Source organism: Mauremys reevesii, linkage group 5 (assembly GCF_016161935.1).
Source record: "Mauremys reevesii isolate NIE-2019 linkage group 5, ASM1616193v1, whole genome shotgun sequence".
NCBI lineage: Eukaryota > Metazoa > Chordata > Testudines > Geoemydidae > Mauremys > Mauremys reevesii.
Genome location: NC_052627.1, coordinates 16,077,694 through 16,102,868, shown reverse-complemented (window position 1 = coordinate 16,102,868; position 25,175 = coordinate 16,077,694). Strand labels below are relative to the sequence as shown.

The 25,175-nt window shown below is 42.7% G+C and overlaps 1 protein-coding gene and 1 long non-coding RNA gene across 8 annotated transcripts; one reads left to right on the top strand and one right to left on the bottom strand.

Moving 5' to 3' along the window:
* Positions 1–978: 978 nt before the first annotated feature.
* On the top strand, positions 979–15,755 carry PAQR3 (progestin and adipoQ receptor family member 3). 7 transcript variants are annotated; one of them, XM_039539709.1, is made up of 8 exons: positions 979–1,127; positions 2,017–2,288; positions 2,422–2,584; positions 5,565–5,720; positions 6,679–6,876; positions 8,461–8,551; positions 11,245–11,393; positions 12,955–15,755. In XM_039539709.1, exons 2-7 carry the CDS (start codon positions 2,104–2,106, stop codon positions 11,385–11,387), a joined length of 936 nt encoding a protein of 311 aa, XP_039395643.1. In that variant the 5' UTR covers positions 979–1,127; positions 2,017–2,103; the 3' UTR covers positions 11,388–11,393; positions 12,955–15,755. The 7 variants fall into 7 exon arrangements, with proteins under 7 accessions (XP_039395643.1, XP_039395646.1, XP_039395642.1 ...); XM_039539712.1 differs by lacking the exon at positions 979–1,127 and adding an exon at positions 1,144–1,286 and having other exon boundaries at positions 13,060–15,755; XM_039539708.1 differs by lacking the exon at positions 979–1,127 and adding an exon at positions 1,144–1,286.
* On the bottom strand, positions 6,797–9,888 carry LOC120405853. The gene is made up of 3 exons (XR_005598916.1): positions 9,535–9,888; positions 8,899–8,984; positions 6,797–6,921 (listed from the first exon to the last, which is right to left on the bottom strand). It is a non-coding gene; the product is annotated as an uncharacterized LOC120405853 (long non-coding RNA).
* Positions 15,756–25,175: the final 9,420 nt, after the last annotated feature.

The window sequence follows — 25,175 nt, the reverse complement described above, 5'->3', positions numbered from 1 at the left end:
GCCCCTTACAGAATTTGGGGAAGGGGAGAAGACTTGCTTCCTAGGCAAAGATCCTGTGAGTTCCTTTATCCGACACAAGTATTAACTGAATCAGAGAATTCAATATTGTGCTAAGGAACTAAGTACCAAATCTTAAATATAGCGCCAGATCCAGAAAAACCTTCACATTGGCAGGTTTGAAGCCCCCAGTGGTGCTGCTGACCTGAGCGGAACGTCTTACCAAATGAAAGCATCCAAAGGTCAGCAGCGCGTTTTGAAGACAGCTCCCGTTAGGTACAGTACTAAATATGTCAACTCACAATTACCTCCCTGCCTCCTGGCTGGATTTTTCACCCATCTAGCCTAGCTGCGGGGGGGGCTGCCTGTAGGTGCTCTTCCACCCACAGAGCAGGCAGACGCTCTGCTTCCCTTTCCACCGCGCCTCTCGCTGGCTCCTTGGCACAAGGGCGCACAGGAGGCAAGAGACAGCAGGAGAGCATTGGCCCCGGGCTCCCCCCAGCTGCACGGGCTTCCCCCCCGGAACCCACCCCACAGCACTCCCAGCTACCCCGTGCAGCAGCGGCGGCCCCTGCAGCACACGCCAAACCCACGGAAAAATGCAGAAATTGGGCTTGGTTTGGGCTTGTTGCTTCTATTTTTGGGCGGGCTCCCAGCAAGCGGGGGCCAGGGAGACGCGGGGTGCAGAGCGGGCGCGCCCCAGCCCCAGCCTGCAGGCCGGTGGGGGGGGGTTCCTAGGGCCTGGCCGGGGTTGAAATGGGAGGAGCCTGATTCCAGGCGGGTGCTTCGTTACCGGTGGCGGTTGGCACCTGTGGCCCGGGGCAGGGAGGAGGGTGGCTGAGAGGGACGCCGGGTGCGTCTCGAGGCCGGGCGGGGGCGGCCTCTCCCCGCCCACACAGCGCCCCCTGCCGGCGGGGAGGAGGGGCTGCTGCAGTGACCCCCCACCGCGCGCAGCCCGAACCGCCGCCTTCAACCCCCCGGCTGCGCCCGCGCGCACATGCGTCGGTTGGGCTGGAGACGTCACAAGCTTGCGACGCCCCCCCCCTCCCCTGCCTAGCGGAGGCTGGGCAGCCGCCGCGGGGACAGGGGCGCGCGTGCACGTGGAGGCCGTCCCTGCGGGGCGGCGCGCAGTGAGTGCGACATCCGCGCGCGGGGCCGGTGGCGCTACTGGCAGCGGGGCCGGGGCCGGCCGGCGAGGAAGCGGCTGGTCCCGCCCGGTCAGCGAGGGACCCGCGCGGGGGGGAGCCGCCCCCTCCTCCGGGATGTGCGGGGGGGGCCGGCCCCGGCCGGTGAGCGGCGGCGGCAGTTCTCCCTGCCCCTCGGGCTCCGCTGGGCTGGAGTGGGGACCCTGCAGCCCCCCGGGCTGAGGGGCGGCGGGCAGCGGGGGGGCCGGCTGTACCAGGGACCCGAACCTCTCAGTGTCTGTGTAAATAAAGTGAAATGGGGGGGGGCGCCACATTCGGGGGGCGCCCCAGCGGCCGTGCAGCCGTTTCCGGGGTGGGGCCTGGCGGGGTGGAACAGCGCCGCGCACCGGCTGGGCGAAGGGGGATCCTAATGTCACTCGCCGCGCCCCTGCGCCGCACTTACACCGGGGCCAGGGCCAGGGCCGGCCCGGGGAGCCAGCTCCCTGTGTCTGCTCTGAGGGAGTAGCCTAGGGCTGACTCGTGGCCGGCGCTTGGCTGGGATGTGGTCCCTTGTCAGCTGGAGGGTTAGTGCTCCCTTGTGCCTCCCCTGTGGACGGAGGGACACTTGCCAGCTACAGAGCACTTAGCAGACAGCGTAGTTAGAGGTGTGAGTCTGTGCCCTCTTCCCACTCGTTTTGTAAATGCAGTTGGTGAGAAAATTGTGCCTGGCCCTTAACAGACAATAATACAGGGAGGGGAATTGCCCGGAAAAGGGGCAATTCCTGACTACAGAAAGGCATCGCTGGAGCTGCCAAATTTTGTGGTGACTGAACTTGTTTCTACCTGTGACATAAGCTGTAATAAGTGATGCAGGAAATTTTGTTGTGTTTTTCAGGCATATTGTAGCAGAGATCAGATGCCTGGAGCATAATTAGATATTCTGTTCAGTCTTGCCTTAGCTGTTGACTGTGACACTACCACCATGCATCAGAAGCTTTTGAAGAGTGCCCATTACATCGAGCTAGGAAGCTACCAGTACTGGCCTGTTCTGGTACCTCGGGGAATCCGCTTGTATACCTATGAGCAGATTCCTGTGTTCCTTAAGGACAATCCGTATATTACAGATGGCTACAGGGCTTATCTCCCTTCTAGGCTGTGTTTAAAAAGGTAACATACTTTGATTGGGATGTTAAAAGTAAGATTTGAGCTTTTGCTAAACCTTTGAATGTTTGCTAAAATGATGATTTTTAGTTCCACACACCATTTTCTGAATATCTGCTATTGTATTTTTTTCTTTTAGTCTGTTCATTTTATCCAATGAGACAGTAAACATCTGGAGTCACTTACTGGGCTTTTTCCTTTTCTTCACTCTGGGCATATATGACATGACTTCTGTATTACCTTCAGCGAGTGCCTCTAGAGAAGACTTTGTTATCTGTTCTATTTGCCTCTTCTGCTTTCAAGTAAGTCCTTTCATGAACTAGTTTTGAAACACGTACTGGAGTTTTTTTAAATATTTGTCAGTCATTTTTCATCATTTTCAGGATCATAATTTAGTTCAATCTTGATAGACTTGACCGAAGTAGCGAAGAAATCTCTCAACAGAAAGGGAAATTTAAAATATGTAGTTATGGTTTTGGAAGAACAGCTGAACTGTCAGTACATCTGGATTTGGGGTAGAAAATTAGTCTCTAAAAAGCCCATCTTAAAACTGCTAAAGGTTTATCATCTATACTTCAAAATATATCCACACAGAGGTTTAGTGGTAGTTCTTGGCTATAGAGTGTGGCAGACCAGAACTTGATATCAAGCAGGCTAGGGAAAAGTCTAGATTTAAAATGTGGTTGTTTGACTAAGATGTAGAATTGTCCAATTATTTTTCACCTAAATAGCCAGATGTAGTATGAAGCATAGATGGTTGAACACAGCTAGAGGGAAAATTTAGCACCTTAGTTGGCAAGGTAAGTACTTTGCTACATCTATAGTTCAGTGACATTTACAAATACACTGGAAGATCTTTCAGCCTTGGTCTACATGCAGGGCAGCAAACACACTGGCAGATTAAAGCAGTAATAAGGGGTGGAGGGAACCCTTTCATTGAACATCTCCTGACAAGTGTTGAGTGTCCTCAATTCCTGTTGGATCCAGGCTCCTAAGTAATTACATTTCACTTGTTCGGATTGTTTTGTGACTGTCATTGGCTAATGGCCAATAGAATGTTTCCTAGTTCATTGCTTACCAGTCCAGAGGGAACTGTTAATATAGCATTCCAGTGCTTTATACTCCATGTTTCTCAATAGTTGCCCTGCCTGATTATATACAAGGCTGTGTCGACGGTCCTTGCTTGGATCCCATTGTTTGGTCCTTTGATAGCTTTTAAAAAAGAGGAGCATAAGGAATATAGAAGATTCCTTGAGGGAGGGAAGAATTTGTCAACACAACAATCCGCACTCCTCAAGGAGATAAAAATCAAAAACAGGTTGAAGTCTGAAAGCTATTAACTAACAAATAATTATCCATAGTGCAGAAAACTGATTCTTAGTAGATACATCAAATTGCACCATCACCTGCATACAGCATATGCTGACAAAAATACTGTAATTGTAACTTGTACATTTTGGTTCCTAAGGAGCCTCTTGGTTAAAATTCAAATACCACCTATCCATTATTCTTTTGTGTGGAGGTCTAATTAGGATTAAAATGTGAGGACTTTGGTAATTAAAAAAAAAATGGAAGAGTGTTATTTGCTGAATTGAGTCAAACATGTAGTTGGAGGCTGGTGTGTATAAACTGGATGTCTGAATTCAGTGTGCCACAGAGATTAACCTATAATATTTTTGTTAAAAGTGGTCATGTTAGAGTGAAAAAAGTATAGATTTGGATTAATTTTTGCATGTGTGCTGGTAACTCAAGGTTGAAACTCAGGACTGTCATACCGACCTTAAATGTATACATCCTGCTTTGAAGCATGTGTAATATGAAACATTACATACTCTTGGAACGCCTACAATGCTTGGGCACAGTGCTACGAGCAGAAGACATAAGTTGGAATCTGTTTGAGCCTCTGGCCCTTTAACAGGGTGTTCAAGTTTGAAGAATTTAATATGAACTCTTTGCACTGATGCATAGCTAATACTATGTGAGGAAGAGGGAGCACCTGTCAAGTTGCTGTAGTAACAGTGAAGTATACAGGAATTTTGTCCCTTTTACTGTTTCCATTACAAAGTGTTTTGGCAAATGAAAATTTTGTATAATTATTGCACTGAGAGATTTTTCCATGGATCCCTGATCCTTAACTTCTTAGTTCTCAATGTTTCATGCTGCAGGTTACACATAAGGGCCACACAGACTATTGATGATATATGCAGATCTAGTTTGGCAAATACCATCCTAGTAGTGAGATCAGCAGCAGTGAAACCTGTCAGATTCTAGTTAATTTCACCTTGCTCTATCAGATGGGCAAAGGCACAAACTCCATCCTCCTAAGGATGGAAGAAATATTTTTCCTCACCAGCCCAAAGGAAAGGTGTGTGGACTCAGGTGTCTCAGAGAGAGACTCCCACCCTTTCCTTCCCAGCAGCTTCAAATTATCAGTCACCTACTTGCCAAAGTCCTTACGAAATATGGGCTCCCCAATGGGCAAGGAGTGGAGAGAAAGACCAGCACTTTCTTGCTCTTCCCATCACCTGTGGTTTGAACTGGGTAACTAGGAAGGGTTCTGTCCATTTGCCCAGTTAGTGACTCCCTCCTTGTAGACATCTCTCTGTGTAGTAGGTGATTGGTAAATTTTTCAAACCATGGTTGTTGAAGACCACTTAGAAAGTAGTCACTCACTCTCTCTCCCTCAGCAAAAATCTTTTGAAAAGAATAAATAAGGAAGGGACAAATATTGGTCCCAGCAGAAGTGGACTGCACACTGAATAAGTCTGGCGTGATAGAATCCTCTCTCTTTGTGCCATTAGAGCTGGATACTCCAGATACTTCCTACTTCTTTCCCTCCATCTGGTGGTTTGGCCAGTGGAACCACTAGGTGCACACCCAAACCACCTCTCTGCACTGAAGCACAAGGAGCTCCTGCAGACTCCCCTTTGCAGACTCACCCTATTGACTTCCATATGTCCCTGATCCCCCTCTTCAGCAAAATATCATTGGTTGCACTGCCAATCAGGCCTTTTGTGCCCACCAAGGCTGGGCAGGATTTTTCCCTTAACTTCTGTTGACCCTTCTCTGAGTAGCTTGGTTTGGTCAGCTATTTCATCATTGGTAGGAAGCATAATTTCATGACACCCGGTAGCAGTATGAAATATATAACAGCATCAGGTGGTTAATTCTATGCTTGACAGCTTCATAAGTGGAGCGGGATGCTTTTTTTGCTTTGATTTCATGTAGCCATAAACTAGGCTTTGAAGAAATTAACATGCATTTGTTTGAACATTTGTACAGGTCTGTATGCTTTGCTCGGTAGGATATCATCTCTTCTGCTGCCATCGCTCAGAGAAGACTAGCCGTCGATGGATGGCATTAGATTATGCAGGAATTTCCATTGGGATCTTGGGCTGCTACGTATCAGGAGTGTTTTATGCATTTTACTGTAATAATGTAAGTTTTAATGTGCTTTTTATGCAATAAAGTGAACACTTCATAGCTGACCTGTATGGCCTTACCCAGATGGTTTCTCAGACCCCAAGCAAGAAGTTGGTTGCACAACATGCGAGGAGTGCACACGATCAAAAATAATTCGACATTGCTGGCCTGCTAGCTGATCCATGTTATTTGAACTTGTTGATTAGCTTGCATTTGTCAAAAACAAGGGTGGTTTCCTACCTGCCACAAATTGCTGCTGCTTACTGGAAATAAATTTGGGTTTTTGGAAGGCATCCTGTAGTGCAGCTGCCCCCAGAAGGCACTGGTTTTTTGCAGCTCATCACGTTACACCAAAAATCATTTTGTTGAAAAGACCCAGTGGTTTGGAACAGGCCAGGATCTAGAAGGCTGGAAGAACTTAAGGGTGGGGAGAACAGGAGATGGTATTAGACGAGAGAAAAGAAAGGGGGATAGTTGAGAAGTTAGGAGAAGAGTGGTTGCTGGGCTTCTAGTTTATATAAACAGGTACAAGTTTTACACAGGCAAGAGTATAGGGAAAATTACTGCATCCCAAGCGACCTTTCAAAAATAGTGATTAGGATGGTCCACAAACCTGCCTTCTCCTCACCATCCATCTGTGTGTGTGTGTACGGAAGGGGAAGGTAGTTTCCCATCAAAACCTTATGTTGTCTTATCCATTGGTAATAAAGAATTCTTGTAAAGTATCTGAATCCGGCAGTAGAACCAATTCCAACCTGTCAAACTAGTGCAGGAGCAAACTTAACTCATTTTAGGGAGCACAGTAGCATATGCAATTTTGTATACGGTGAAAAGTGTGTAGACGAAACAATGGTTAGCCTTCTCTACATTTGATTTCTATTTCACTTTGTACATTTTCTGCCAAGGGTGTTAATTATCTTCACACCTACCCAAAGAAGAAAAAATAATTATTTTCTTTTTTCCTCTTCTGCAGTACTGGCGTCAGGTATACTTGATCACTGTGCTTGCTATGATCCTTGCAGTATTCTTTGCTCAGATTCATCCCAGCTACCTCACTCAACAGTGGCACAGACTGCGTTCTGTCATCTTTTGCTCCGTCTCTGGATATGGAGTCATTCCTACTATCCACTGGGTTTGGCTCAATGGAGGAGTTGGTGCAGCTATTGTGCAGGTAAGCTCAGAAGCAGACACGATTCCTCTGATTTTCTAGTTGTCTCTCGGTTTTTGGAATAGAAGCATGGTTAAAAAATGAATATCTTTGAACTGGATTTACCTAATGCAGAGCTTCAAATATTAAACTCAGGATGTGAACTAAAAACAAGCTGCATCAATTAAATCTGGTTTACAACATACTAATTAAACCTGCCTTGTGAGAAGAAAAAAATATAGGGAACAACTGTGACCCTAGATATACACCTCTGGGACACAACAACCTATGTGGGGTCACCGTACTGCCTGCCTCCAGATGGGTGCAGTGTGCAGTCAAGACAGCATAATGGAAAGTAGTAGTCTGGGTCAGGTAGCACTGGTGCAGATTTTCTATTGCCTTCACCCCCCTGAAATAAAGTGTGGGAGGTAGCGGCCAGATTCTGACTCTGATCCTCTCCTGGGGCAGAGTCCCTTACTTGGAGTTTGTGGCAAATCCAGAAATGAGCCATATATATATATAATATATATATACACACACACACACACCCCTTTGCCTTTTAAGTGACCCATAGATCATAAAATATGAATAAAGTTACTAATGTTAGCAGTTATAAACCGACTAGTAAAGTAATCTGTTGTAAAGGTTACCCAGCCCTGAAAAGCAAGGAGTATGGCAGGATGAAAGAGGGAAATATATACCTGTCTTATGGTAAAACAGGAGTTGTAGTAGTTATATAATGAACTAGACACAGATGAGAACCTACCATGATGCTAATCTGTGCAGGTTCTTATGCTGGCACTTTAATGGACTTTAGACTAGGCCTATAATTAGTGCAAGTGAAAAAAAAATGTTTTGTCTAAGTAGTATTGCCTGGGTATTCAAAGTATTTCTGTGCATAAGTCTGTGTTACAGATCTTGTTCCTGTACATCTAAAAATAGAAAGCTTTGCTTTTGGCAGCAAGACACTGTGGTAATAGGGACTTCTAAGAAAAGGAACTAATATATAGGTTGCTTTCCACTGAACCGCTTCATCCCTTTTTCCCATCTGGTGTTTAGTAGCCTCATGAGATCATGTGTGGCAAGTTATGCTTCACATGGTCAAAGATTCCAAGCTGATTTAGTAATGTTTTCCCCCTGCACTACCTTTTACTATGTCCCTACCTCCAAAAGGAACTTACAGGGCATTGATTGATCCAACTTTTAGTCATTAGTCAATGCATTTAAAATGCATTCTTACTGATGGAAATTCTTCAGTGTAGAGTTGTGGGGACCAACCTAAGGAAATCTGTTCTCAGGCACAGTGTGAATGTATTAAAAAAGAGAGCATCTCCGATCGTGGAATTTCACCTTTCACAGAGAAAGCAGAAGATTGTGGGGTGGAGGGGAGAATTGTTTTCGAGCACAGAGGTGGGGCTAAGCTTTAACCTTTTCTGTCTCCGGTTTTGACTACTTACAGATTTGGAGTCTGTTCAACATTCATGTAAATAAAGTAATAAGAGTAAAGGTGTGTCCTTGCAAAGTATGCAGTGCACTTGCTAGACAAATGTTATGGGGTAGGCATTCATGATCTACTACTAAGCATTAAAGCTTCATTTTATTTTGCAGGAGTTTGCTCCTCGAGTAATTGTGATGTACTTGATTGCTGCCGTAGCTTTTCTCTTTTACATTTCCAAAGTTCCAGAAAGATACTTCCCAGGTATGATTATCTTTTGCATTGTACTTAAGTGGTGATTCTGGAAGGGCATCGAAAGAAAGTATAATGTGTGTGTTTTGAATTGTCATTAAAAAAAATGAGTGAACATGTCCTACATTAAGCAGCCATATCTGTGTTGAATACTGCGCTCTCTATATGCATTTGCTGCACTCATGCTAGTAGCTTCTCTGAGCTGCAGGAATTCAGCTAAATCAATCTAGTAGTAAGACATGTTAAGGAGAGGAATCATTAACACTTGTATAAAATTGGAAAAAATACAACTAAATCATAAAAAAGTGTCAGTATGCCAATAATCTCAATTTAACCTCCAAAAGATCTTGGAACCTTACCTGTACTATAAGATTTCTTGGTATTGCACACCCTTGGTCAACAGTTCATCCACTTGTGGCAGGTGATGATTATTATGATTATTCTCCTAACAAAATGAAATGGGAGTTGGGAGGCTAACTCGCTTTGGCTCCTTGAAAAATCCCAGCTCCAGAGCTTGTTTCCCCACCCCCCACCGCTGATCACGCTCAGCTCTCACTGACTGCTGGCTATCATTTTCCCCAGTTCTAAAAGGGACTAATTACCTATGTCTGTGGAGTGCTTTGAGATCCTTTGATAAATAGTGCTCTGTAAGTGTAAAAAGCTGTTGGGTTATAGGGTTTTCCAGCTAGTATGAGTGTTGGGACTAGACTAGGACAATCAGAGGATTAATGTCCACTGACTGCTGTTTTTTACGGCAAAAATGTCAAATTACACCTCCAGGTAAATTACTTGTACCATTGTTTTATATAGTAAATTTATGTCCAATAAATTATTGCTATCCATATAAACCCCAGCTGGAGAGTAGCCTCCCCACTGGTGCATTCCCTTGAGGCTGGGTGTGGTGTGGTGTAGCAGGCTCTCCCCCCGCCTAGTGTCCCCTGTCGATAGCCACTCTAGCCCTGAGATGGTCTCCCTTGGGTCCCTGGCCTGCTTACCTTCAGTCTCACACCTTCCAGGCTCTGCAAGATTGTCCTGCTCTTGTGCAGCGCAACGTGTCTGAGGACTTTCTTCCTGGAGGCTTGGCTCCAAATAATAGTTCATTCTCCTTTTTGTGTCTAGGTGTTTCCATACCATCTTTCCTGGAGGACTGGGAGGGGAACCCAGGTCCTCCACCTCTTCTGGGTTCCAGTCCAGAGATCTTATGGCAAGCAGCTATGGTCTGCTGCCTCACTGGACTTTGTACCTTACCTTTCCTTCAGGTCCTTTCTCACAGCCCCCCGAGCATACTCTGTCTGCCTCTAGGCCTTTCCTCCACTCTCTAGTAGCCAGAGAACAGCTGCAGAGGTTCTTTTTCCCCCCTTCTCTCCCTGCAGCCTCCTTCTCATCTTGACTTCCTCCCTTTATGCTTACCACCCAGCTGTGCTTCATCTTCACCTGGGCCTGGCCCATCTTCCAGGTGCAACCAAGTGCACTAATTGCTGTCTGTCTCCAGTTAACTATCGTTACCTGTGGGGGCACATACTCCATCACAATTCCCAATCAAGATTGGAGTTCAGTTGTGTTAGACATTGTACATATATAATGGAAAGTAAGTCCCTACCCCAAAGAGCATACTCTAAGTCTATAACAAGAAATGGGTGACTATGACAAACAGATGACAGGAGCACACAATAACAGTAAGACAATTATGATTTAGTATACTGAGCAGCAGTCACAGCACATCAGCTGTCTACTCAAGATTGAGTGTTTTATAGGCATCACAGGAGGAGAGAGATTTAAAGGAAAAGGTGGTAGATCCACTCACACAGAAAAGACCTTGGGTGTGGCCAAATGGCACATCATTTCATTAAAGGGAACGTGGTATTTATCGCAGAGAATACCACCACTGTAATATAAATAGAAATTAAATTGTGATATATTGAAAGTTAACCACTTGCAATAAATTCCCATGTAGAGATTCAACTTTGGAAAATATTTTAATTGTACCAGTGACAGGTTCCCTATTGTAGTATTATAGTATTGTAGTATTATATTGAGTACTAGGATCCAATATAACTTTTAATTAAAAGTTAGTGAAAGGACCTTATTAGTTTCCATGGGGTTTGAATTGGGCCCTGGAGGAGGCTGGTAGCTAGTGAGCATCCACTTTTTTGCTGCTTCTCTAGTCCTTGGGGTTCAGTTATCTCACTTGGGTATTAAACACCAGTCGGGTCCAGATTTTCCAGTTAGATTGCTCCTTTGTTTGCCCAGGTGTATCATGCATGCTCAAATACCCAGTGTGCCCATGTGCATTCTGTATCTGTACACATGGCAATTGCTTATGGGCACTGGGTTTTATAGCCACCCATATAGCTGCACTGTTACAAACCCCTAGTGTAAATGTCGGGTATTAGTGTAAACTGGCTCTTGCATTGTGTCCTCACTAAGGGTTTGTACCAGTACCTAAAAACATGAGTATAGACAAACCCTTGTATGCTTAAGTGGTCAGATGGGCCTGCAAATACATAATCTGAGCATACACTTAATGCACTTGCATATATTTTCTGTTTAAAGCTGGCCCAGAGATATACAGTACTTTCCCTTCAATGCATGCATGTTTATCAGAAATTATTCAAATGCATGAGAGCTTCAACCTCAAGGCTAGAATTGTTACTGCAGTAGTTGTAGTGAATATAATAAGACAATCTTTTTGCTTTTTCCAAAAGGACAATTAAACTACCTCGGCTCTAGTCACCAAGTATGGCATATCCTTGCAGTAGTAATGTTGTATTGGTGGCATCAATCTACAGTTTATATCATGCAATACAGACACAGCAAGCCCTGTCCTGACTACAGTACACATTTATGAATGAAGGTATGGCAGTCCTATATGCATGGAGACATGAAGAGAGAGTGGGTGGGGGGGTTGATCATCTTGCTTTGAGCCTTTGTGTCACAAGGTTCAGTTTGCCTTCTTTCCTTAATTGTGCTAATGCTCCAGAACAGAACCACGGGGTAGCGCTTTTTATCCATGAAAGATACATCACTTGAAGAGTTATATGCAATATTCTCCTAGACACAGCTGAAGTGCCAGATAAGATGCTCCAGGCAAAACTGGAGAGCTGGTGGGTGTTCAACATCATTTGTACATGTAGGTGTAGGGGAAGCTGACACTACGATCAAACTCCACAACTGAATATTGGCTTGCTTACACTAGTATAAATTGGGCCAAACTCCATTATAGCCAGGGACGTTACATAGTTGTTAAACTAGGATAAGCCAGAGGAGACTCAGATCAGTCCATCGCATCCTGGTTACAGGGACGCTAACTACCACTTAGATCCAAACTTCGATTTACAATCTGATAGTAAAAGTCCTGCATGTTTTTACTAGTGAAAATTCAGGCTATAATTTTGATAAATTGTTATTATAATATCTCAATTTATTTTGTTTATTTTCTTGATATTTAATATTCTGCAATAATACATATGTTTACACTGCAGTTTGCTTAGATTTTTACTGTACATTACATTTTTTTCACTAAATTGCTTCTTCCTTATTTTTCTCCAAAACTTGTAATAACACATCCACACTTTCTGCTTTCTCCCCTAAAGAATAAAAGCAAATGTGTAACAGCACAGGTAGATGTAAAAGCAAAGGGATCACACAAGGCACAGATATCATCTGGCATGATGTAGTGCTATAGATGTTGCAAGTAAGCAAAGACAGCCAGGTTAATTGCAGCTCCATTCAAAGGAGAGGAAGACTTAGTGGTTTTCAAATGTGGAAAGTACAAAATTGGCAAAGGCACTTAAAGTGCTAGAAGAATATAGCTAACCAGTGAAAACTATAAATAGAAAACATTTTAGTGTCCTCTGGGACAAGACTGAAGTGTCTTACCTGTAATCTATCTATAATTGCACTTAAGTTAATAAGATTGGTAATGGACAAGGCATTTGTCTACACTGTCTATACTAGAACTCTTTCTAGAATACTTGCTCTCCCCAAACTCTAATGCTAGATATTGCCATTGAAATTTTAGATGAAAAGATACTTCCATTGCATTTTTCTGTCCTTGCTGTCTGATGTGAAATTTCTCTACATGAAGAAATCCCAGCTCTGTCCAACATGAAATTTATCTATATGAAGAAACAGTAATTTTATTTAACAATTTGCATTGAGACAAATTCTGCCACCCTTACTCACGCTGAGTAACATCTTACTCCTTCAGTAGCCACTCTGAAATCAGTGGGGATATGCACAGAGTAAGGTGCTACCCTGTGAGAGAAAGGATGGCAGAATGAGCTCTCTGACACCCTTCTTTTCACTCCATTTTGTTAATTCCCCCAACATTTGTCCATCTTTTTTTTTTTAAACAAAAGTGTAGACAGTTGATGTTTGTAGTCTGATGAAACTTGTCTCCCACTATCTTTCAGAATTCTCTTACTGCAACAGAAGTTCTGACTATGAATGTCTAGTCCTTAGTCACATGCTGATTTCCAAAACCATGCACTGAGGCAGCTACTCTCTCTCACCTGCAGGACTGTGTTTCTACTTGCTGGGATGGCATACCAACAGAGGTTTTTTTGAGACAACTGCTTAGGTCTTCAAAATGACTCATTCACCTCAACCACTGTACATTCTGCAGTGAAGCAGAGAACAACTGTGCAGGTCTTCCTATAGAGAGGTTATGTAATCCGACCATGTGAAAACAGGATATGAATTAATTACATTCCTTCTTCTGACTGGTAAAACATGAAAGGCAGCGACATGTACTCTTGGTTACAGCAAATGACTCTCTCCTTGATTTGGACTTCACTTTCAGACTTCATTAAAGAGTATACTGAAGAGATTTGCCCTAAACAGCATGCTTCTGAAGCTCCTATGATAAATTGCTTCTTGGGACCTGGTCTTAGACCTTTTTCAAATCCACACAGTGTGGTGTACGACCTAGACTTGCTATCTAATTGTTGTGTTCATGCTATGACATTGCTGTTGTATTTAAATCTGAATTCTGTGGATTCTTACTTTTTTTACAGGAAGTTTTTTCTTTTTGAAAGATCAAAATGGATGCTCTTTCTCCACTCCGTTTCGTCATCAGTAACTTTAAAATTAATTCCTTCATTTGAAATGGACAGTGTCACTAATTTGTGCCATTGAGTTTCCAGGTTTCTCTCAAGAACTTAAGTGATTCCTGTGGTTTTGAAAATTTTACTCTTGACATATTACAAAGACTATCCAGCAACTGTAGAGTTAAGTTTATTAACCAGTTGTGGTCAGTAGACGGTAGTATTACACATAATATACATTGCAGGAGTTTACACCAGCAATTGGCCCTGTATTAGACTGGTATAAATAATCCAAAGTAACTGTCCACAAAAATAATCCAGATCTAAAGAGCAAATATAGCCTTCTGATTAATATGAACAAATGCATCAGTGTTCTTTTAGCACTGTGTAGTCTTATTTAAACATGTCTGTTACCATAAGTTTTCTATAGCGATTAATAAAAGGAGACTCAGTATTTGCCTCTAGATTAGTCTCTCCCAGTCTGAATCCTGGTTTTAAAAATTGCAGTTTATTTTAAATTTATTTTGCCTTGAAAAACTTTTAAAATAATTTTACATGTCAATACAGGAAGTGTCTGGATTCCTTAATGCCAACAAGATACCTTAAACTCCTGAATAGTTGTTTTGGTCTGTTGCAGGTCTGAAAGATTTTTATTTTATTATATAGATTTCAATGTGAAGCTGGTTGGAAACTCTTTGTTTTTGAATGGAATTAAAATCTTAAATAGCTTCTGGAGGGTAATTGCTTGTGTTTACATTCACTTGACCAGTTGCATTAAATGCTGCTGGCTAATGTGATAAATGTTATAATCAGTGTTTCTCTGAAGTTTCTTCTACACCAGTAACCAGTATGTTGGCAGATCTGATTACAACTGAGTAACAGACCTGTATGTCAATTGTCAGGGAAGCACAGTTGTAATCATATCCTCTAACGCAGTAGTTACTTCAATGTGGATGGGATGATATTCTAAAGGAGATGACCCCATGACAGGCACCTGTTTCCTTTACAATTATGTTGAAGTCCCTGTTTTGGGAATGACTATCCAGGGTCATGCTTAGAATCAATAGAAACATTTAGCCTAGTGGCTGATGCATAGTCTCTGAAAATGTCAGCTACATGTTTGGCTACTTTTCTTGATCACCTTATTAGCCACAATGAGAACTACTGAATGTGACCTTTAAGAAAACCACCTTGGCCAGAGAAAAGGTACATCACCAGTCAGCGGGCTAAAAAGAAATATAACCAATAGCCCATGCTGGAATGCCTAAAGCTGTGTAACTATTGTAAGCCTTTCCTAGATAGGGGTCCCATCAAATGGGTTGGGGAGGGTAGGAGAAGGGGAGCTAAGCGAAGAAACAAGTTCCTCTTTGAGAGAGGATTTTTCCCCGTGTTTTATTTTGCTCTTAACTTCAAGTAGCTAAGCCTGTTTTTTAATTCTTGTACAATGGAATTGTTTGTTAACGGAGGTAGAAGGAAAGTACTTCTCTGAATTTCAAAGAAGGTCTTTGGCAATAGCCATGTTGTGGATGGAGATGGTGACTTATTACAGTAGATACAGCTCTATTGTAAAGCCTTTGAACACTAACTTATGCTTGTGACTGAGAATTCTGGCCACTATAACGTTTGTACTAATATGTTTGAGTATGTATTTATTGTAAAATTGTAGATTGTTGACGAGTCTAACCATGCCGAGTTCCTTTGAGTTCTAAACTAAATTAGTTTCAGAATAACGTGTTAGCATTTAATAATACTGATGGATTACCTCCCAAACCTCTGAGCCTTTCAGTATGAACACCAGACCTTATTTATTTTTTTAAAAACTTGTCTGCAAAACAAGTTTAAAGTGCACTAATAACTACTACTGAAGCCTGACTAGAAACTTGCAAATGAAAAAGCCTGTTCTAACAGACTTCATGTACAATTTATACAATCTGCAATTGTCTGTGTTGGTGGCTGCATTTTGATTTCTTTAGGTTGCTAGTTCATTTTTTAAAACTACTAATATAATTGTAGCATTTTCAACTACTGGAAAAGGAAATTCAAAGTCATGGTGTGTTTCAATTCCATGGAGTGCAATTTATCAAGCTGCATGACTAAATGTGTATTATGTGAATATCTAAGCTGTAAATAAATTTGGGTTTACTGAATATATACTTAACAATATTATACACAAGAGTCATGTCTCATTAAAGTGAAGTGGATGCTGCTCCTTCAGTGCCAAAACCTTGAGTTTCTACAATGCAGTTGGGCATCTTGAAAACTGAAAATATGAGGATAATGTAAAATTAAACTTCATAGAAAAATGAATGACAGGGATACCTATTCATTCTAATACCTCATTTAAAAAATTTTTAAATGAAACTGTCAGAGAATTTCCAGGCTGCTACACCAAAATGCTGATGAACTCAATGGTCTTACTACAGCATTAATGTCCAGTTTGCTCCAGAGTAGACAAGGCCTTGTTTGAACAAGAAGAGCTCTGATCATTCCACTTTATGGAAACCTCCCAAATTTTGATTCTTGGCACCCACATAACCTGGAAAGTTTGTCTTCTCCTTCCATGCCTCCCCCCCTCCCCCCGATTCCTAAATGTCTCTTGGACTGACCAAAAGTGATTTGGTCACACCCTAAAACGGTAACTGCATTGATTTGGGAGGTGGGGAATCTGATGTTTATGTCAAGCACTGAAAAAAGAGGTACTATTTCTTTTCACTTCCAATCCCAGCTGTCAATTACTTCCAACAAGGTAAAAGGATCTGAATGTTCTTCTACAATGTTATGACTGTATGAGTGTACTACCACAAAGCAATCTGAGCCACTATTTATTGTGAGTTGAATTGGCATCTCAATTAGAAGATGGGGGTGGGCAGCGAGGGAACAGAAAATTTCTTACCAGTAATTTCCTTTCTGCTAACAGCATCTCCCCCAAGTCTGGATGCTGGGGCTGCTCTCCTCTCTCTGAAGCTTCACGGCAGCAGTTCAGCATTTTGGCTCCACATGCTCTGGCCATGCCTCCTCTGCTCTCGCTTGCCGCCAGATGAGTCATTCTGAGGACCTTGCTAGAGTATGTCGGTCTTCATGGAAGCTGGAGTGGGGATTCCAGTTTCAGCTCTATGAGATCCAAGAACCAAGCTCTCCTTGACCAACAATGAGTTAAATGAATTCTCATCTTATTTTCTGGACCACCTTCCCCCAATATTGGAAAGGGCGGAAATGCATAAAGTAGGCCCTGTGACCAATTGTGCGATATGGCATCTGCCCCCTTGGCTCTAGGATGTGTCTCCCTTATGAAGGCGAGGAAGCAGCCTCATAGGCTATGAGCTGCAAACAGCTGCTTCCTTGCCTTTGAGATCCTATATTTAGGGCCCTCGCGGATACAAAATTTGTACCGGCATCCAAGCCGCAAAAATGGTCTGTGGAAATCCGCAGCTATAAAGCTGATATCTGTGGATTTGCAGGGCTCTAATGATATGTTACAGTAAGCAGAGGAACAGAATAGAAAATTGAAATCAGCTATAGAGAAACTGCAAAAAAGCAGTCCTGTCCCCTATTATAAATCTTGGTGGACAACAATAGGCTTCAAATACTTAGGCAGGGCTTGAAGATGGAACCTGGGATGACTGGAATAGATGTTGGAATGGGGACATGTGGAATGACCCAGACCAACAGTCATCCAAGCAGTCGACGGGCAAGGGCCACTGCACAACTACTACCACTGCATGAGGAGAGCCAGCTTCTGGCAAAACCAAAGCCAAAACCCAGAGCAGTTTCTGTATGACAGGAGAAGTAAGTGCAGAGGGAAAAGAATTATCAAATGATTTGACTAGGTTGGTAGATAAGATGGATGAGGAAACAGTCCAGTTAACAAAGCACCTTGGGAGACAGAGGCTGTGACTTGTTTGATGAAAGAGAATATAGAAATAAAATGAGGGTGAGCTGGTTAACACCTAGAATGGATGCATTAACGTGTGGAGTTGCCCAGAAATGGTCAACTGCAGCAGGGAAGGGCATTCCTGCAGTCCGTTTGGCACGCACGCAAAAGCAACAGACACTGGGGGAACAAGTTCGTGTTTTGCAGGAGCAGGTGGCAACCCCCACTCTCCTCTCAGAGCCAGGATAAAAATGAGGTCCCAACCCCCACCCCCCAACCCATGGAAATGTACTTCCCTCAGAGCTAATAATATAACCTCTCAAATATTATAACCTCTTTCAGTTTGCTAAACTCACTGCTGCTGCCTTTAACTAACTTTGTGAGGTTAGTTTAAAGTAATCTCTCTTGGCTTCTGTCTCCCTCCCTACATTGCCTTCTCCTCACTTCTGCCCTCCCTTTGTTTTTAAAAGTTATAGCTATTAACAGAAGCCACTCCATCACAGAAAGAAACTGAGCAACTGAAAAAAAAACAAATCATGATGCTTAAGGTGGTAACTTTACTTAAATAAATCCAATAAATTAATTATTTTAACCCTTCAGGCATGGAACAGCTGAAAAGACTTCAGTTTCTTGAAGATATGGTTGCTAAGCAACAGAAATGCTAGCTCTGCTAATCCTAGCCACTAATATTTGAAACATGAGTTTTCCTTATTTCTAAATAGTAGCTTTTCTAAGATAAATGTCTATAAAGTAAAGTAGGAAAATAATTTTTATCAATTCTTATTACAAGTTTTAAACAAAAGGTAATATCTTGTTTAACCCTTTTGTGTTTACCTTTTAATTTTCTAAAATGCATTGCCTTTAAGCCTTTAAATGCCTTACTGTTCATCTTTAATTGTTAGTTTGTTGTGTGTTGGGTCATGTGACTTTTTTGTTTTTATTTTGTTGCAACACAAGTCAATTTGACATTCATAATTATAAAAAGTTCTTTCTGGTATAAGTGGTACCACACTGTTTTAATATTATAGTCAGGTTAAAGCCATCATAATATAATTTTTTTTTTTGCAAAGCTCAAAAAGGCCTCAGTTATAAATATATGTATATATATTTCTGCCTTAACACAATTGCAAACAAAAAGGGTTCTCTTATTAATCAAAGGCTTTTTGTTCAAAGAAAAAAACTAGGGGGGAAACCAACATTAATGCAAAATTGACAAAAGGTTAATTTCCTTTTTGGGAATTGGATAAACTTAGTTGCACCTTTACTAAATATTAAAATATAGTTATAAGAATCTTACAGCAAAAATGTCAAAAAATATAAGTATATGTAGCATATCTCATTATGTTGCAAAATGTTAAAGCTAACCAAACAATTTCAATAGGCTTCCACCTTTGTCTCCCAAACAAAACCAAATGTCGTGAAAGTTCAATACCCTCAAAGTGTTTGCATAGACCTGCATTTAAATTTCATTTTCCTTTAATTTTTATACTTATTTTGTTTGTTTTGTTAAAGAGAAATAGTGGTGGTTAAAGTTTGTGCTTTCAAATATTAACAAAAGTTTAATTGGTATAACAAGCAAAGTAATCCTAAAAGAGCTTGTGTAAAAATTCTTGTACAGTACTAACTCTTTTGCAAAAACAGAGTGCTCAGTGGGGGAGAGCAATATACTTGATCACAGAAAATTGTGAGCATTTATTTTAGCAGTCAAACACCATTTATTATGAAAAACTAGTAATGCACATATTAAGGAAGTACAAATTATTGTCTATGCAAAAACTGCTAAAAACAGGTATATTTGTGCTAAAGCATTGGAAAATTCAGTACAAAAGCTTAGCTCATGTTATAAATGATTTGGTCCTTATTACACTGTTGATAAATTTATCTGTGTATAAATTAGAGTTACTAAAAACTAGAGAAATGTAACACACAAGAAATTTATCATGTTAAATATCTTAAGTGATTTAAGGGTGCATCCGACAGACCAAGACCCCAGAAATCAGTACACAGTGAAGAAACCACAAGCGTTGGAAGAAGAAAACATAAAGTGCTTTATAAACACACCGGTCGACTACACTTCAGTCTACCATATACGGACAGCTGAGTATGCAATCGACTATAGAGACATTATAGAAACCAGTAGCTGGGTCAGGTCTGTTATTTAAAATGTATATTATTAAGCAAAAGGAGTTGAGGTACCTGTGGTTTTAAATCTTTCTCACTGAAATATGGCTGAATTTGGTTACTGCGTAAAAGCATATATCATTACTGTATACTACTTTGTTAATTAATATATTAGCATCTTATCAGGAATGTGCGCAAGACTCAAGGGTTGTGAAAAAGAAATTTCTGCAGTCTGGCATCTTTCAGAATAGGAGACCCCAAAATCTAGATTGAATAATTTGTTAAATTTCAAGATTATTTAAATCTGGAATATCCATTCTGAACAGGGGTAATGTGGAAATATAATGCTGTATACAGCTATATACCACATTAACTATTTTGACCACTAGGCAGTGGAACTCTAAACCTATAATTCCTGGTATTAAAGGCTTGGCTATTGAGAAACATTACACCATTTACAATGAGCATGCCATTGCTAACTTGTTTAATAAAACACCAGTAAAAGTTAAACTAATTACAACAAACAGTATGAAGGCAAGGGAAAAACTGGGTTGGTAAAGAAATTATTTGAACTGCTTATGGGAGTTACGTAATATTAGATAACTTGGTCGCTGCCTTAATAGGTTACCTGGAAGGCATCGTGTACAACAAACAACTAGATCTGCATCAACTACTGGTGTATCATACAACGCTAGCCTGAAGAGCACTGCACCCTGCTTGTTATGCCAGGGATTTTTTTCACATCACTATTCCAGTGGTCACAATGGTTCAGTCCAGTACAATGTGACGAAGAGGGTAACCTCTCCTGTCTCCTGCCTGGTGAAGCTTATCAGATGGTGACAACCATCAGTAAGGGTCACCTACAATATGAATGGACAGTAGTGTAGTAACTAATTACATGAAATTTAGATATGAAGGCCTCACTTGTAATGTCAGTACTCCAAAACTAATAGGAATGTGCTGCTTTGTGGCTTACCAGAATAAAAGGGCTAAATTACAACAGCAGACTGGGAAAGAATTAGTTTTGACCATTAATAAAGCTGTGGTAACGGAGGAAATTTAAAACTATATAATGATAGCATTAGCAATATGCACTTATTATTCCAGATATCCTTATATAATGCATATCATCCTTATATCTATGGGTATTGTTATCTAACTATAGCAATTATATACCACTATCTCTGTCCTACACACACTGACACCAGGCCTCAATAGTAAGACTACACCTCTCAACTAAAGTCCTGGACCGAACATTCCCAGGCCCACTATATGGGACTAAGAACAATTGGAAAAAGGAAACTGTCTGTGACGGTGCCCCCCCAGAAGGCTTTATGGAAATATGCTTATGAATATATGACATAACTGAAATATGTTCCATGCTACATATGCCATGTAACATAGCTATGTAAAGGTTATGATCTAGGTAATCTATTAATCCTATTTGTATGCATGGATCATTTTTGTATCTGAAGTTATGAGTATTGGCCGTGTGCTGACTTGATTTCTAAATAACCTTAGTAGAGCATTACTTAAAAATTCCCAGTTAACATTGAGGTTTTATTGGTTCCTCTCCAAAGATCAGGCCCAGTATTATTAGAATTCCTATGTAAATGGGAGCCCTATGTAAATGGGAACACTCACATTTTATTAACACTTAGCAAAGGTACAAACACTCCCAGCAAGGGAGGTAGAGAATATAGACTGGGGTGGCTGACCTGAGCCTGAGAAGGAGCCAGAATTTACCAAACGTACATTGCCAAATAGCCACAGTAATACGTCAGCAGCCCCCCACCACTCCCAGCGCCTCCCACCCACCGACAGTCCCGCCAATCAGCGCCTCCCCCTCCCTCCCAATCAGCTGTTTTGTGGCCTGCAGAAGGTTGGCGGAGGCAGGGGGAGCAAGGGCACAGCGGGCTCAGGGGAGGGGGCAGGAAGGGGTGGAGTGGGGGCAGGGCCTGTGGCAGAGCCAGGGGTTGAGCAGTGAGCACCCTCACCCCCCGGCACATTGGAAAGTTGGCACCTGTCGCTCCAGCTCCCGAGTCGGTGCCTATACAAGGAGCCACATATTAACTTCTGAAGAGCCGCATGTGGCTCCGGAGCCACAGGTTGGCCACCCCGATATAGACTGAGCTGAACATCCATATACTCCCACTATCCCTTGCAGAACAACTTGAAGTGTTAGTTATCTGCCACCTCATTATCATCCCCATCAGCCGTGGCAGTCATCCTGGCATCTCCTAAGGGATACAGGCCTGGATACACCACTTATAATATGTTAGACTGGTGCCAATATGCCTAATGCACATTCAGTAGGGGTTTCAGCCCCTTTTCTTTATTTGTATTTTCTCACCCTACTAATGTTGGGATGCTCTTCTCCGATAGGTTATTAATCCTCTTACCTCAATTTTAACCAAGTCATTGGTTACCATGGCATTCTTGTGGTTAGACATCTGCTGACGTCCCTAATTTAAAATACACCAAGCATAAAATACAAGTTAGCATTTTGTGGTTACCTGTTAGCAGTTTAGTCATTGCATCATTCTATCTTGTGATATATTATGATCTAGGGTTAGTTTTGGTTAGCTACTTTGCTAAGGTTTTTTGGGCTTTGCGCCTTCATTGGTTTAGCTGAACTATTTCTTCCAGTAGGTTCATTGCATTACTGCCTCAATTTATACCTATGCACTTAGACCACCAACTACACACATGTAGTGTCAGATTTTTTGTTCCTCTTGGTTGTTTAAATAGGCTTCCATAGTCATGTTATGTCTGACTGAACCAAGAAGTGGTTCCCCCTTGTGGGGGAGCAGGGCTGGAACCATCACACAGCTAAGCTGACCACTCAGCTGCAGGAGTTTTATTCTGTGAGCTTTTTCCTCCTTGCTCCGGAGGCCCTGAACGGTTTGGGCCCCCAAATGAGCTCCTCAAACCCGCCAGACTGGCATCAGTTATGCGGACTGAAGGCTCTTGAAGGCAGCTGGGCATGCCTTTGCAGACATTGTCATGGACTGACCAAATTTGGTTGTGTCAGAACCAGTACTTGACCTTTTCATGCATTTCAGAGAATGGTTCCACTCCTTCAAAAAGAAGGCTTGAAGCGCTCTGATGTGCCCATGAAGTGATGCCTATGCTTGATACCAGCAGTTGGAGATGGTATGCTATGGCATGTCTTCTGTGGCTCTGGAGCATGTTGATAAAAAATTCCTGGATTTTCTCTAACCTTTTTAACGCTGGTTAGATCCTTGCTACCAAGGCATCTATTTCTGCCCTCCACAGCTAGAGTAGTCTCATGGTCAGAACCAGGGAACTTTTCTTGGCACTGATGATGAAGCCGTACACCTGGAGGAGACTCGAAGTCCGAAACATGGTCCTATGCACTGCACTGATCCAAGTGTCATCCAATAAAAGGTTCCCTGTAACCTGAGTCTGTTTATTATCACCACCAACATATTTGTAAAAACCCTGGGGGCTGAGGACAGGCCGAATTAAAGAGAAGGTTACTCAACGTGTGCAGTAATTGAGGTTCTTTGAGGTGGTTGTCCCTGCGGGTGCTTGTAATCAGAGATTTGTGGTAGCACTGCCCAGTTGAGCAGCGCATGCTTTGCAGCCGTCTCGCACTGCACCAAGCAGCTACATAGCAGTGAGCGGCCAACTGTCCTCCTGTTCCTTCTCTACCTCAGAGAATCAGCCTGAAAGTCCAACGTAGAGGGTAGTGGAGCACCCACAGGGTCAACCATCTCGAAGAATCTGGGTTACTGCACAAGGTAAGAAACCATCTCCTCTTCTTCAAGGAGTGTCCCTGTGGGTGCTCCACTTCAGGTGACTGTTGAGCAGTGCCCCTCAGTGGAGGGGAGGGACTTCAGAGTTGGACTATTGACGGTGGATAACACCGTAAGTTCAAAGTGAGCGTCTGATGTTGACTGTTATTGTAAAGCATAGAGATTAGTGAAAGTATGGACTGATGCCCAGGCAGCTGCTCTGCAAATGTCAGTGACAGGCCACAAATGCTGTCAGTGCTCTGGTGAAGTGTGTGCGAATTCCTGGTGGAAGTTGTAGATCGTTGTTTTGGTAGCACAAATGGATACTTTCAGATATCCATTTAGATAGCCTCTGTTTTGAAATGGTTTGACCCATCGAGCGTTCTGTTATGGAAACTAATAGTCCAGGTGATTTTCTAAATGTTTTTGTTCTTTCACTGTAGAAAGCTAATGCTGTGTGACAGGGTCGGCTCTAGCCATTTCGCCGCCCCAAGCACGGCGGCATGCCGCGGGGGGCGTTCTGCCGGTCGCCGGTCCTGTGGCTCCGGTGGACCTCCCGCAGACGTGCCTGCAGACGCTCCACCGAAGCCGCGGGACCAGCGGACCCTCCGCAGGCACGCCTGTGGGAGATCCACCGGAGCCGCCTGCCGCCCTCCCGGAGACCAGCAGAGCGCCCCCCGCGGCATACCGCCCCAAGCACGCGCTTGGCATGCTGGGGCCTGGAGCCGCCCCTGCTGTCTGAACACCCAGTGTGTGGAGTGAGGCCTCCCTCCTGTCCGCATGTGGCTTCGGAAAAAAATACAGTTAAGTAAATGGGTTGATTTAAATGAAAGGGGAAGGCGACCTGCGGTATGAACTTAGGATGCAGTCACAGGATTACTTTATATTTAAAGAATGTTGTATAAGGTGTGTGCGCCATTAGGGCACCTAATTCTCCCACTCGTCTTGCGGTCGTGATGTCAATGAGGAAAGCCACCTTCATGGATAAGTGCATCAAAGAGCAAGTTGCAAGGGGTTCAAACAGTTTTTCCATGAGTCCGTGTAGAACAAGGTTGAGGTCCCACAAGGGTGTAGGAATAAGTGTTTTCTTAGTGTGGAATAAGTGTTTTCAATGCCTTTTAGGAGGTGTTTAATTGTCAGGTGAGCAAACATAGTGACCCCCTCCACCTTGTCATAGAAGGAGGTAATAGCAGCCAAGCGTACTCTGATGGAGCTTGTGGATAGCCCTGATTTTTTAAGCCCTAATAATAGTTGAGGATCCTTGGTGTGGGGGGACAACTGTGGTACGATCTGTTTGTATTGACACCAGGTGCAGAATCATTTCCACTTATGGATATATGTGTCTCTTCTGCTTGGACTCCGACTGTTCAGTAATATATCTTTTACTTCCTCAGAACAGGCCTTCTCGACCCCAGTCAACCATGGAGTAATCAGGCCTTTAGGTGGAATACTGCAAGGTTGGGGTGACAGACGCGTCCCGCATCTTGTAATAGAAGGTGAGGTACTAAGGGAAGGATTCGAGGCGGTTTCACTGCCATCTGATGCAGGTATGAGAACCACGTCCATCTGGGCCATGTGGGTATAATGAGAATGACCCTGGACTTCTCCTGCCTGATCTTGTGAATGACTCGGCTTAGGAGTGGAGTCGGAGGAAATAAATATCAGTGGCGCCTCACATTTTATGAGGAGAGCGTCGCCTAGGGAGTGGTGTCCCAATCTCGCCCTGGAGAAATATTGTGGGCACTTGGCATTCTGAGCTGTTGCAAATAGATCTATGGTGGGGAATCCCCATAGTTTAAATATGGATTTGAGAATTCCAGGATCCATCTCCCACT